Here is an 11,313-nt window from a genome sequence, read left to right as displayed (position 1 = left end):
GGGATAAAAATGGAACGATCACTGTGGAGAGAACTGAGAAAAACAGACAAAAGGGCGTATGGCTTGTACATGAAGGAGATAAGGCACCAAAAAAAGACGCTCAGTCTAAATGCGAACGATAATATTGTATCTGTTTCGGTGCTTGAGGCAGCATCGTCCCTCTTTGTAAATTCATATCCTGAGAACTACCGGTCAACAAGAAACCTTGGACGAACAAAGTACCATGAAGAAGTGGAAAAAATGGCTGTTAGACGGGCACTGCGACTTTTTAAACTAAGCACAAAGAAGTGGTGTGCTAATGTGCGGTTGGTGAGCGGCACATCTGCCAATTTTGTAGCATTTATGGCACTGGCAGGTGTAGGTGGCAAGGTGTTGGGCATTAAACAGGAAATGGGTGGCCACCACTCGTTCACATTTCTCCCTGACAGGAACCAGAGCACATTCCAAGAAAGGATCTTTGATCCCCTCAGCTATGGAGTTAGAAACGATGGCTGCATCGATTATGAGGCAATAAAAAATGCAGCCATACAAAGCCGGCCAAAAGTTATAATTGCTGGTGGCTATGCGATCTCTTCTGACATGGATTTCAGGAAAATCAGAGCGATTGCACGGAGCGTGGGCGCAATTCTTCTTGGCGACATTTCTCACCCATCAGGATTGATTTCTCACGGTTTAATGAATAATCCATTTAAATATTGCGATGTGATCACCACCGTGATGCAGAAAACAATGGGTGGGCCTCGAGCAGGTATTATCTACTGCCGGAAAAAGTACGAGCAGCTTATTAGCAATGCACAGACAGTTCTATGTGGTAATTCGCACACTCACATAATTCTACAGGTGGCTGTTGCTCTCAAAGAGGCGCTCTCAGAGGGGCATTATGAGATGTCCAAGAAGATACAGAGCAATGCTCGTCATTTGAGGGAAATACTTCTTGGATATCGCTTCAATACGTACACTACAGACAGTCACATGATACTCATTGACATGGAGTGCGCGATTAAGGCGTACAACTTCGAAGTTGTGGCAGACTTTCTCTGCATCTCTCTGGATCGAGTGTCGCTAGCGACCCATCCCTGTGTCTACAGGCCAACAGGAATACGAGTAGGAACAACGGGCATTACCAGAAGGGGAATGGGGGAAAAGGAGGTGGAAAGAATAGCAAAAATTCTCTGGTCGATCAAACAGTATGTTGACGAGGACTTTAACACCAAAATGCTGAACTATGAAAAAACAACTGATGAAGAAACCGGACTTGTCTTTGATTCGAGGTGTTTGAAGGCTGAAGAACTTAAGATGAGCCCGAAACTGCAAAGAATGAAACGAATGGTTGAAAAAATAACGAAACGATTCCCAATTCCCTTTTTCGTGCCGAACAGCAGGAACAGATGCATATAGGTGGCACAGAAAGGTTATGAAGGGATGAGACGAGCCAGTTGAATCAAATATGCAGTGCGAAGTATTCTACGGACAAAAACAACACAATGACGAGAAGCGTTGTAGAGGCCTAATCAATGCAGCGAATGGAAATGTCATAAAGATGGTGGCAGTCCAAAAACCTGAACCACCGTAGAAAGCGCATAGTATAACAACTGTAGAACGCCTTCAATTGCGAAAATTGACAGCAATCTAGAATGCTATAAAACAAAAAAATGTGTGAAGACGTACATCTACACAAAACATTGAAGCGATAAATAAACACATTTTATTCACTAATAGCGATACCGCGGAATACCGCTGCTTCATTGCCTTCTCCGCAAAAACTTGGACAACAAAATCTGCTCCACGGCAAATTCTTACAGCCACTACATTTACCCAACATTCCTCTTTGGATTATCCAGGCGTGCAGACTCCTTTTGCGATTCAAAAGTTTTCAATTCGGTAGTAAACTCCTGTGAGAGCTTGCTGGCTGCCTTTTCTGCCCCACTCACCTTTTCGATCAGACCATCACTGTAAATAATCTTTGAAAGGTGATCCATGATCTGTCTGTAATGTTTCGAGAGATAGGAAAGCTGATCTCTAAACTTCTTGAGATCCTTTTCCTCAGTGAGTTTTTTATTTTTTCCCATTCCAAAAAGTCGGAGAAAAAAATTAGTTGTTGTTTTGGTATCTCCTTCGACGGGCGCCGAGCGCTTCCTAAGTTCCTTTAAACACATCGTGAACGATTTTTTGAAGTTCTCTGCCAAATCGGGTTCTTCTGCAAAGAAGCCGAAAAGATCTACGAGATTGGTCAAAAACGCTTCTGTGTCGTAGCCAAAGAAATTAGTTTTCGCCAAAAAAGGCTCTATGTCCTCCTGTGACTTTTCATCTTCCAGGCCTTTTTCCAAATTGGCTAGCTGATCGGTATATTCCTTCGTTTTGTTCATACATTTCGTATATTTCTCGAGATTTTCTGTTGTGAACTTCAATTTGTCCATCTTGCTGATGTCGATCACCGTTATTTTTGATATTTGTTGTGCAAATTCTGACAGATAATTGTTGATACTCACCAGCGCATCCAAATCTGCTTGAGTTTCTCCATTAGGCAGCGCGTTCAAGAATCCGATAAACAAAGACAGCATGGCTTGGGAGATTCTGCTATTTTTATACCACATTCTCCTTTTAAACCTTACGGGAAGATTGAGCCCTACCTCCATTGGTCCGCTGGCTCGGGTGCAGACCCACTGACGTAACTGTTACCAAGATCTATATAAAATGTTGTGTTCGACGATAGGCAATAGCCACAAAGGGTGCATCTTCTGCAAGGGAATTAGACAATGGATTATTGTTCTTCGCTGTAAATATTGAGTAGCGAGGAAGAATTCACCTGTATTGAACAAAAATCTTCTACCGCTAAATAGTGAACAACAGACAATCAACAGCAGGATGAATCATGGAGCGTACTAAGATTTCCATATCCAATAATTCATTTTAAACTTGCATGCCATTTGTCCTGATGTGCTGTAGTCGGCATTTTCTAAGTTATGATTAAAATAGCAAATTTCGGCTTAGCTTGTTGATGTGTGAGGCAATAACTAGTGACCCCTGGACATGGAGAAGAAATAAAAATTGATAACAATCACGTTTAGCTTACAGCAAGATACGTATAAGCACTACAAGAACAGCGAACCATAAAAAATATTGAGATAATTGCCGTAAGAGTACCTCATCAATCAAGCGATTTAGTTAATTTCATCTCGGCAAATAATCCGCACGATCTACCGAATCTCTTCGGCAAGAAAATGATTTAAAATAACCATACATGAACCACAAATCACCTAAATTAAATTCATCCCACCTGTTTTCATACGTGAGACACGTTGCATACGACAGGCATAGTGCAACAGTGGTGCACAGACCATCGCATTGTACCGCCGTGTCCGCTACAAGCACCTCTGTAAAGGATCTGCCATTCCTAATCGCTATTCAACGATCCATATGATGACCCACAGTACTCGACTGATCTTCCGCCACGATCTCATCATCATACTCGCCGTAATCCTCTAACACAAAACCGTACTTCTCCAAATGAAAGGCTTTAAATACCTCCTTGGCCGGCAATTCGAACACATCCTTAAGGATATTGATGCATTTGTCGATGCATTCTTTCCATTTCGTCGTGAGATCATCCAAGTCTTTGTTATCATCTTTGTGTTTCTCCAATATCTTCAATTTCCTATAAATATCCTTGTAATTTAAATTATTCGTTCTGAACTGGTCCGAATATCTTCTTTGTTTTTTCTGATTGCTCCTGTTGTTTTTGCGGGAGTAGAATGTTATGCCATCAACTTGTAGTGCGTTGTAGAGGTGTTTATCGTTATCCTTCACGTTTAGGAAATACATGGGTGGTTGAAAAAGGCAATCAAAAAATCACATTTTACTTGCTCATATGCCTACACAGCAAACAATTGGGGTATGTGCCGATGGAAGAGTTGTTAACGCTCTGTGTTACACCATTTAACAGACAAATTGCCGGCTACAAAGTTTGACAATGGTTTGGTTGGGTGAATAGATGAGTGTGATCTGATTAAAAGATCTTTTTTGGCAAACAATGAAAGATGATTCATAAGCATTTATGCCCAGTATTTTCCTTTCTCATAACTAGGATTATTTTAATTAAATTTACTTACCATCTCAGTTTCCTTTCACGACAATACAGCTTAACCAAGATTAATGTAACTAAATTTACTTACCATCTCAGTTTCCTTTCACGACAATACAGTTTAACCAAGATTAATGTATACAGAAATATTTTTCCACATTCCTTCATATGGCTAAGAGTTCGATTGTATTCTTATTCGGCTAAACTAATTGTAAAAGGCGTGTATCACGGTTATCCGGAATGTATGAAACTAGTTCAAGATGGTTTACCACCAGCGTAATGTTTTATGAATTGTCTTATCGCTTAGCATTTTTGGGCCACACTACCGATTTGTTAATAAGATAAAAGCGCACAAGCAATTTAATAATTCGCCACAAACAACGTAATGTGTGTTTCACGATGGGTACCGCACAGGTTATAGATTCTATCACAAGAACAAAGATCTATGCTGCCGAGATTTTCCCCTGTTTTGAACATCGCACGATTGACCACAAGGCAACATCTAGGCTCTAGTACTACGTTCATTTTGAAGACCACCCGGTAGTTGTTCTGTTTTTGTATCCTCTTGACAAACTTAGTCATGGTTGCCACGTACCCAAGCATCTCATTCGATACGTGCACCTCCGGTGATATTAACGATGTTTAGCCGATTATGTAAAATTAAGCGAATTTGGGCGATAAGGAACAGCTGAAGTAGTAATTAGATCATTAAAACTGATTCAGTAAGCAGGTTCAGCTTGATATTTTGATAAAACTAGTTCATCTGAGCACATTTGCTATACATGACATCTCACTACCCCATTTTCGTAAAACTGTTTCACAATTATCAAACAAAGGTTTCTGACATAAAACACTGAGGTAAAATAAAAATTAAGAACGAATCAAAATTACAAGGGTTGTTTTGCAATGGACGAACACAAGCTCACAGAAATTAACATGTCTCTCCTTAAGTTACTCTACAAGGGCAAGGACTACGAAAGTACCATATTAAGCCGTAAAATAATTTTTGAATTGCTTGAAAACATGGAATGCAAATTCAAAGTTGCGGAGTCGTGGAATTTGATCTATTCGTCGATTGAGCACGGTTTCTCGCTACGCACCATGATCGGTAACATTTCAAAGAGCAAACCGCCGTTTATACTGGTCTGCAAAGAAAGCAACGGCAATACATTCGGGGTCTTCATAAATGACAAAATATGCTTCAAGTCTACGCTAAGCGGTAAGACAAGCACTTTCCTTTTTAAGATGGAGCGTGAACAGGTGAGGGTGTTTAAGTACTCAGGGAACTTGCCGTATTTTTGCTTATGTTCACCTAGTTTTATAGGATTCGGTTGTAGCGAGGGCAAATTTGGTCTTTTGTTCAACTCTACGCTCTTGACTGGCTCTTCAAGCCGCGTGACAACATTTAGCAATGAGGTACTGTCCAAAGAGGATAAGTTTACCGTAAAACAAATAGAAGTGTGGAATATCGGCCACTGATCCACTCTATAGAGAATGACGATGTGCTGTTCGTTGATTTTGTTCCATCGTGAAAAATGCGATTACTAAATTAAAATAGTCTACCACCAATGAAATTCAGTCCAGTCGAATTGGTGCATTCATCATGGCCCAATCTGCAATTATTAGGCATATTTAGGTCACATGAATAGCATGAGAATGGCAGTGAAATAAAAGGATGAGTGGAAGAGGGATGTTTTTATGTATATAGCAGGTCTTCCTAGCGTATTAGTACCCGACATAGCCGATTCAATATTTAATTTGCGATGATCACAATTGTTTTACTCCTCATTAGCCAACCGGAAAGCTGTGAATATGTGTGCAGGATAGTACGGTACGGTGTTCTATTCCTATCAAAGAAAATCCAAAGTGTTGTCACACGAGCGTGCATAATTTACAGATATATTTCACTGACAGAATTTATGTTTCGCTCGCCACATCACCTATTATATATCCTTGGTTATTCCAATTCATCTCTCTGATACATTAACAAAGCGTTAGGCGAACAAATCATGATATCGTGACCTATCACTAGTAAACAATATGGTATTTTAGTGGTTTAGATATTGTTCATGATTTGTGGGCATTGATATATTCCGTCAAGATGCAAGCTGTCGGAACTGCAATCTTTGTTCAAATACAGCTTAAATCGTCAAAAAGGGACCAATAATGAAAGAGGCAGGCAACAAATCACCACAAAGTATGCAGAAACAGATGATTTATCGATATAATCCTGCCAATTCATTTGTTTCGGATAGTTATAAAAAGGGCTGCGCTCGGAAGCAGACAATGAAAGAGATGCCAAGATACGAAAATGATAAGAAGCTGAGAGCTGATAAATCATCGTTGGGAGGGAATTGCATAGTGTGCACATGTGGAAAAAAAGATCTTAGAACTTCAGCAAACGATCAGAAGGACTGCGCAAATTCCGTAGAAACGGAAGCGTTTCTTGATGCAAGAGAAGATGGCTATTGCGGGGGATGCGAAGGCAAAAATGCAATAACAATCGGAAATTGCCGTTCATCTATCAATATTTTGTTCCCCAATCCGGGATTAGAGAATTTACCCGCTCACAAAGAGAACATTTTGTTCAATAAAATATATGCACAACACATTAGCCATGACTACGCAAATGTGATGAATCAAATTAATGAGGAAAATACGGGTCAAACAAGTGCCGTATCTGAGGCAGAAATTGCAGAGATAGTGGCTGCATCCAGACAGAGCCGAGAACTCGCTGGTGTGATGTACGAGGAGCAACCGAGTTATCCGGAGAGGAGAAGGAAGGGCATTGCCGAGGAACTCAAACCTGAGTATGTCCCTTTGGATCAAACAAGTCGAACCTATGAGAGTTCCTCATATGAATACGAGGGTTACTACACCGATCTGGGTCACGTTTCAGAAAATGAGTCTTTTGAAGAAATGTTTAGAAGCAGCTACAGTTCTGATGAGACACCAGACCCAAAGATATGGTGTAGCAGGCGAATCAGTTCAAGACAGAAGTTGAAGATTGACAAATTGAACATGTTGTCCACAAAGAAACATGGAGAAGACGCTATTGTAGACTATGAAAACGGTTACAATATGAACAATATTTCGACCAACCGACATGCTGATGTCAAAGGGAAAAATTTAGCAGGTGACAAAGAAAGTTACCAGTATTTGGATAAGTTTGGCACGAAGAACAATGAAAAGATTCCAAAAAAATGTTTGCTAAATATCCGAACAAATAATGCAGATACGCGTGGTAGAACTGAGGGAGTTTCTGAAATGCAGAAGACGGATGGAGCGAGTTCAGGTGCACTACAAGGCGAAAACCTCGAAGAAAATCTCCATATATCACGGTCTCACGTAAATGGTATGCAAAAGCAAGGTCAAAATCTTGAGCAAAATCCGTGCGAAATTCTAGATGGCGAAAAAAACCTCATAACACAGGATAAAAAGACTGTAGAACCATTGGAGAAGACAGAGGAACCTCCACATGGTCAGAAACATGAATATTCGTTTATGTTGGCCGATGATGTCGTACAAAATAAGAATATTCTGTTAGAAAGGATCAAAAAAAAGATTGCTTCAAAATTGTCGGAACCAGAAAGTGCCAATAACAACGAAAGTTTCATCATCAGAAAGGAAGCAACCGCTTCAATTGAAAAAGGGAAGAATCAAGACAAGATATTTAGACTTTTACGTGAGCAACTTGCCGGAAGAAGCAAAAAGATGAAAGGGAATAAGGTGAAGAGTGCTGATAGTTTTGTCAGAAAGTACGATGTATCAAATCAAAATTTTGTTATTGATAGAACGGCAGGTAATACTAGGGAATTAGAGAAAAAGTTTGTCAAGTGTATGAAAGAACACCTAAAATTGAATAAAGGTTCGGCTGTTGGAGACAACGTAAGTATTTCGGGTGATGCAAAGAAAAGCAAAGGCTTGAAAGACTCATTTATCCGATTGCTAGACTCATACACTGTGGATCAGGTAGACAAAACGATTACAGACGATAACGGACAGAGTATAAAAATTGTTAGGGATGGAAATAGAGTGAACAGTGCAGTGCCGAAAAGCACTGAGTCAGGCGAAAAAATTCATGCTGATGAGAGAAATCTTTTGCTGCTCGATGACAGTTTTTACGTGACTTCGCTGGAGAACAATGTTCTGGAGAATAGGAAAATGGAACTCAGCGTAAAGATGCACAACTTCAAAATAATTATCAAGAAAACACAGCAGCGGACAGATGAGGAGATAGAAGTGGTTAAGGAAGGACCACTCGGGCCGTCGAGTGCTTTATTTAACGATGAGAAGATGATCGAAACAGGTAACTTCAGCCCGAGCAGCATATCGGATGGTATAAAGGATGTTGAAACAAAGATTTTTAATCTAGACGAACAAATCCAAAAGGAGTTTTCGCATGATGGAACAGGCGAGTCTAAACTAGATATTAAGGAAGAGGATCGTATTATCGAAGAATACAGCGCTGCAAGTGATCGGGTTGTTCAAGAATCTGGAGAACAAAGCAACACAAACATTACGGAATACCACGGGGTTACGGCAATGGTGAATACAATAGATGAGACGAAAATGGATATGCTCGATCGGAAGGTGGTCGAAGAAGATCAAATCGTGCTTGAAAAAGAGGGTGCTGTAGCAGGTGTCGCTGTTTCCGGAGATGAAAGCAATGCTGAAAATATCAAGATAGTTGAAATAACGGATGAAGCGAAGGTGGAAGAAAATGTTGAAAATGTTTTCATGGGAGATGTAATTGAGATTAAGATCGATGAAGACCCCGAGAGAGAACTTGAAAAGGAGTTAAAACAGCGGATTAGAACACAGTATGTGGAGGGAACGGAGATAAAATCGATAGAAGTACCGGTTACCGAGAAAAAGGTTTTTTCATTATACGAGCCATATCATGACTACAACTTTGAGCGCCTGTTTTACCAATTTCATATTGAAGAGTGCGAAAGTTTAAAAGAATTTGGACATGCAAACATCATTGGCAAGATGCACTACCGATCCGAGACGAATTTTTTTAATTTCAATTGGGTGAAGCTAAGTGAAAGAAAATTGTTCTGCTACAAACCGGAGTTTTCATATATAAGGAGAGGAGAAAGTGATTTGCTCTCACCAAGCCTGAACGAGAAGTTCCATGCATTGGACTTTGCAGTCGAACTTGAAGGTGCGAAGCTCTTTTTGTACAGCGCACCGACATTTACATTACAGAACGCCATAAAACTGTTCAAATGCAACAAGATTTCCGAGTTCATGGACATCACCAATTTTCACGTCGTGAATGTTACACCTAAAGGATCAAAATATCTGGTGGATATTTCGAACGATCATATTCGAAAACAATTTATGATAAAGGATTTGAGTTTTACAATCGAAAGCAGCGATGTAAAGTACTTTTTCAGAGTTGAAACGTTGAAGGCTTTCATAAACTGGTTGGCATGCCTATACATGAGGATCCATAACTTGAAAGGTTTCGTTTAATGTGACAGATCTCATAAATAAAGCATAATTACTAGAATTATTATTCTCGATTATTTCTTTATTTAGTATTGAATTATAAAAGGTAATACCCGTGGCACTTAAGGTGAAATAATACAGAGATTGTTATCCGATGCCATCGATCATCGATAACACTCATTGTGATTTGTGCATTCTTGGAAAAGTAAACGTGATGCCATTTTATAAATTTCTTGACACAAAGAAGAGTTCCAACAGTTGTACCTCGAACTAGAGGCTAACGATCACAGGTCATCAGAACGGACAGACATGTTTGTTGATATAAGGTAACACGTGTTCTAAATAGGACATATGCTAATTGGGTTCATATTTGGCGTAAAACTCAATGGTTACCATTTTGATCTATGGAACGTAGTGAAATAATGCAATATATCCCGGTGTTTCTCTTCATATCAATTTGAATACCGAACTAGCTGCTTAGCTCATCAAACCATGCTATATATTCCATCTCATGTTTTTAAATATAAATCACATCAAAACAAGAACATAGCTGCAATCAACCATACTTTTAAGTCGGGTTAGGCAAGTTTTTTATCCTCATAAAGACCATAATTGCACAACTATAAAGAATAAAATGCGTAATCCTTTAAAAATTCTGATTTGATATCTTTTAACCAGAATAGTTCGTTGACACGTTTAACGAACTGTAGCAACAATATTGCATTATTGAATGACAGTTGTATTATTTCCGTTTAGACAACAAAAAAAGTTTGATTATCTACGGATAATATATTTTTTGAGTTCCTCAGAATATTCCTGCATTTTTTGGCAGGGGTTAAAAGATTAGTTTCCGGTCGATAACCGCACATTTCCTATGTTGTGTGTAAATTATGGTGAAAACATTTCGAAAGAATTAGTTGAACTCGTAATTTTTCATTTTGTGCAAAAGCGTAAAACAGAAAATCTTTTTTCTTTGAGCTAAACAGTTCATGAATTTATATAAATGATCGATTGATGAGAATCTATCGTCTATGAAGTTGTCAAACGGTATACACGCTATTTTTGTAGTTGTAGTGATGATGAATAGCAGAAATGAATTAACACGTTATCTTTAGGTAAATCGAGTTGTGTGTTTTTAGGAATATTTGGCCAAAAACTATTACCATACATTGAAACGAGCCGTACCAAAGGACATTACGTGAAAAAACGAGATCCACAGATACAAAGCGTTTTGCATTGCCTTAAGTAAATCTCAAACGCATGAACAGTAAAGTTCGAGGTTCCAAATTCTAATATTTAGACGAACATTTTTTCGCTGAGAAATACGAATGGTGATATGAAGTTTATATACCAGGACTACTCCTCACTGTGTCAGGAGCATGAATGTAGATTAAAATCACTCTATTCCTAATAATAATATGGAAAAGGTAACGCTCATATAATTCTTATTTTGAAAAAAGGTAAATTTTGAATATGCTTTTTTCATATTATGATTTCTATTTATGACAAATTAAAGATAAGAGAGTAAGAAAAGAAAAAAGTGAGATCGTATTGGTGACTGCAACGAATCGAAGATTGGAAAGTGTGTTTATTTGAGCATTATAGTGTGTAATAAAAGAAACAAACATGCTTATAGAGAAGTGAACGAAATTTGTGAACCAATTACCAGTTTATGATGAAAAAGATGAATGAAGTAAACAATAAAGCAGGGTTAGAGGTTAGGGTTAGAGGGTTAGAGGGTTAGAGGGTTAGGGTTAGAGGGTTAGAGGTTA

General features: G+C 38.9%; 6 protein-coding genes across 6 annotated transcripts; 3 read left to right on the top strand and 3 right to left on the bottom strand.

Moving 5' to 3' along the window:
- Positions 1–9: 9 nt before the first annotated feature.
- On the top strand, positions 10–1,716 carry VCUG_00329 (uncharacterized protein; the record flags this gene model as incomplete). Its single annotated transcript, XM_008075160.1, has 1 exon — positions 10–1,716. One exon carries the CDS (start codon positions 10–12, stop codon positions 1,396–1,398), a length of 1,389 nt encoding a protein of 462 aa, XP_008073351.1. The 3' UTR covers positions 1,399–1,716.
- Positions 1,717–1,811: 95 nt separating this feature from the next.
- On the bottom strand, positions 1,812–2,561 carry VCUG_00328 (uncharacterized protein; the record flags this gene model as incomplete). Its single annotated transcript, XM_008075159.1, has 1 exon — positions 1,812–2,561. One exon carries the CDS (start codon positions 2,559–2,561, stop codon positions 1,812–1,814), a length of 750 nt encoding a protein of 249 aa, XP_008073350.1.
- An 844-nt stretch (positions 2,562–3,405) lies between these two features.
- On the bottom strand, positions 3,406–3,822 carry VCUG_00327 (uncharacterized protein; the record flags this gene model as incomplete). Its single annotated transcript, XM_008075158.1, has 1 exon — positions 3,406–3,822. One exon carries the CDS (start codon positions 3,820–3,822, stop codon positions 3,406–3,408), a length of 417 nt encoding a protein of 138 aa, XP_008073349.1.
- A 619-nt stretch (positions 3,823–4,441) lies between these two features.
- Positions 4,442–4,684, bottom strand: VCUG_02836 (uncharacterized protein; the record flags this gene model as incomplete). Its single annotated transcript, XM_008075252.1, has 1 exon — positions 4,442–4,684. The coding sequence occupies one exon, from the start codon at positions 4,682–4,684 to the stop codon at positions 4,442–4,444; it is 243 nt and encodes an 80-aa protein (XP_008073443.1).
- A 279-nt stretch (positions 4,685–4,963) lies between these two features.
- Positions 4,964–5,818, top strand: VCUG_00326 (uncharacterized protein). Its single transcript, XM_008075157.1, has one exon. The coding sequence runs from the start codon at positions 4,988–4,990 to the stop codon at positions 5,558–5,560; it is 573 nt and encodes a 190-aa protein (XP_008073348.1). The 5' UTR covers positions 4,964–4,987; the 3' UTR covers positions 5,561–5,818.
- A 429-nt stretch (positions 5,819–6,247) lies between these two features.
- Positions 6,248–9,600, top strand: VCUG_00325 (uncharacterized protein; the record flags this gene model as incomplete). Its single annotated transcript, XM_008075156.1, has 1 exon — positions 6,248–9,600. The coding sequence occupies one exon, from the start codon at positions 6,248–6,250 to the stop codon at positions 9,563–9,565; it is 3,318 nt and encodes a 1,105-aa protein (XP_008073347.1). The 3' UTR covers positions 9,566–9,600.
- Between the last annotated feature and the right edge of the window lie 1,713 nt (positions 9,601–11,313).

Source organism: Vavraia culicis, assembly GCF_000192795.1.
Source record: "Vavraia culicis subsp. floridensis unplaced genomic scaffold supercont1.4, whole genome shotgun sequence".
Taxonomy (NCBI): domain Eukaryota; kingdom Fungi; phylum Microsporidia; family Pleistophoridae; genus Vavraia; species Vavraia culicis.
This window is presented reverse-complemented; position numbering and strand designations above follow the sequence as displayed.

Coding starts and splice junctions, on each gene's coding strand:
- VCUG_00326 (XM_008075157.1), top strand. CDS start 4,988: ATGGACGAACACAAGCTCACAGAAATTAACATGTCTCTCCTTAAGTTA.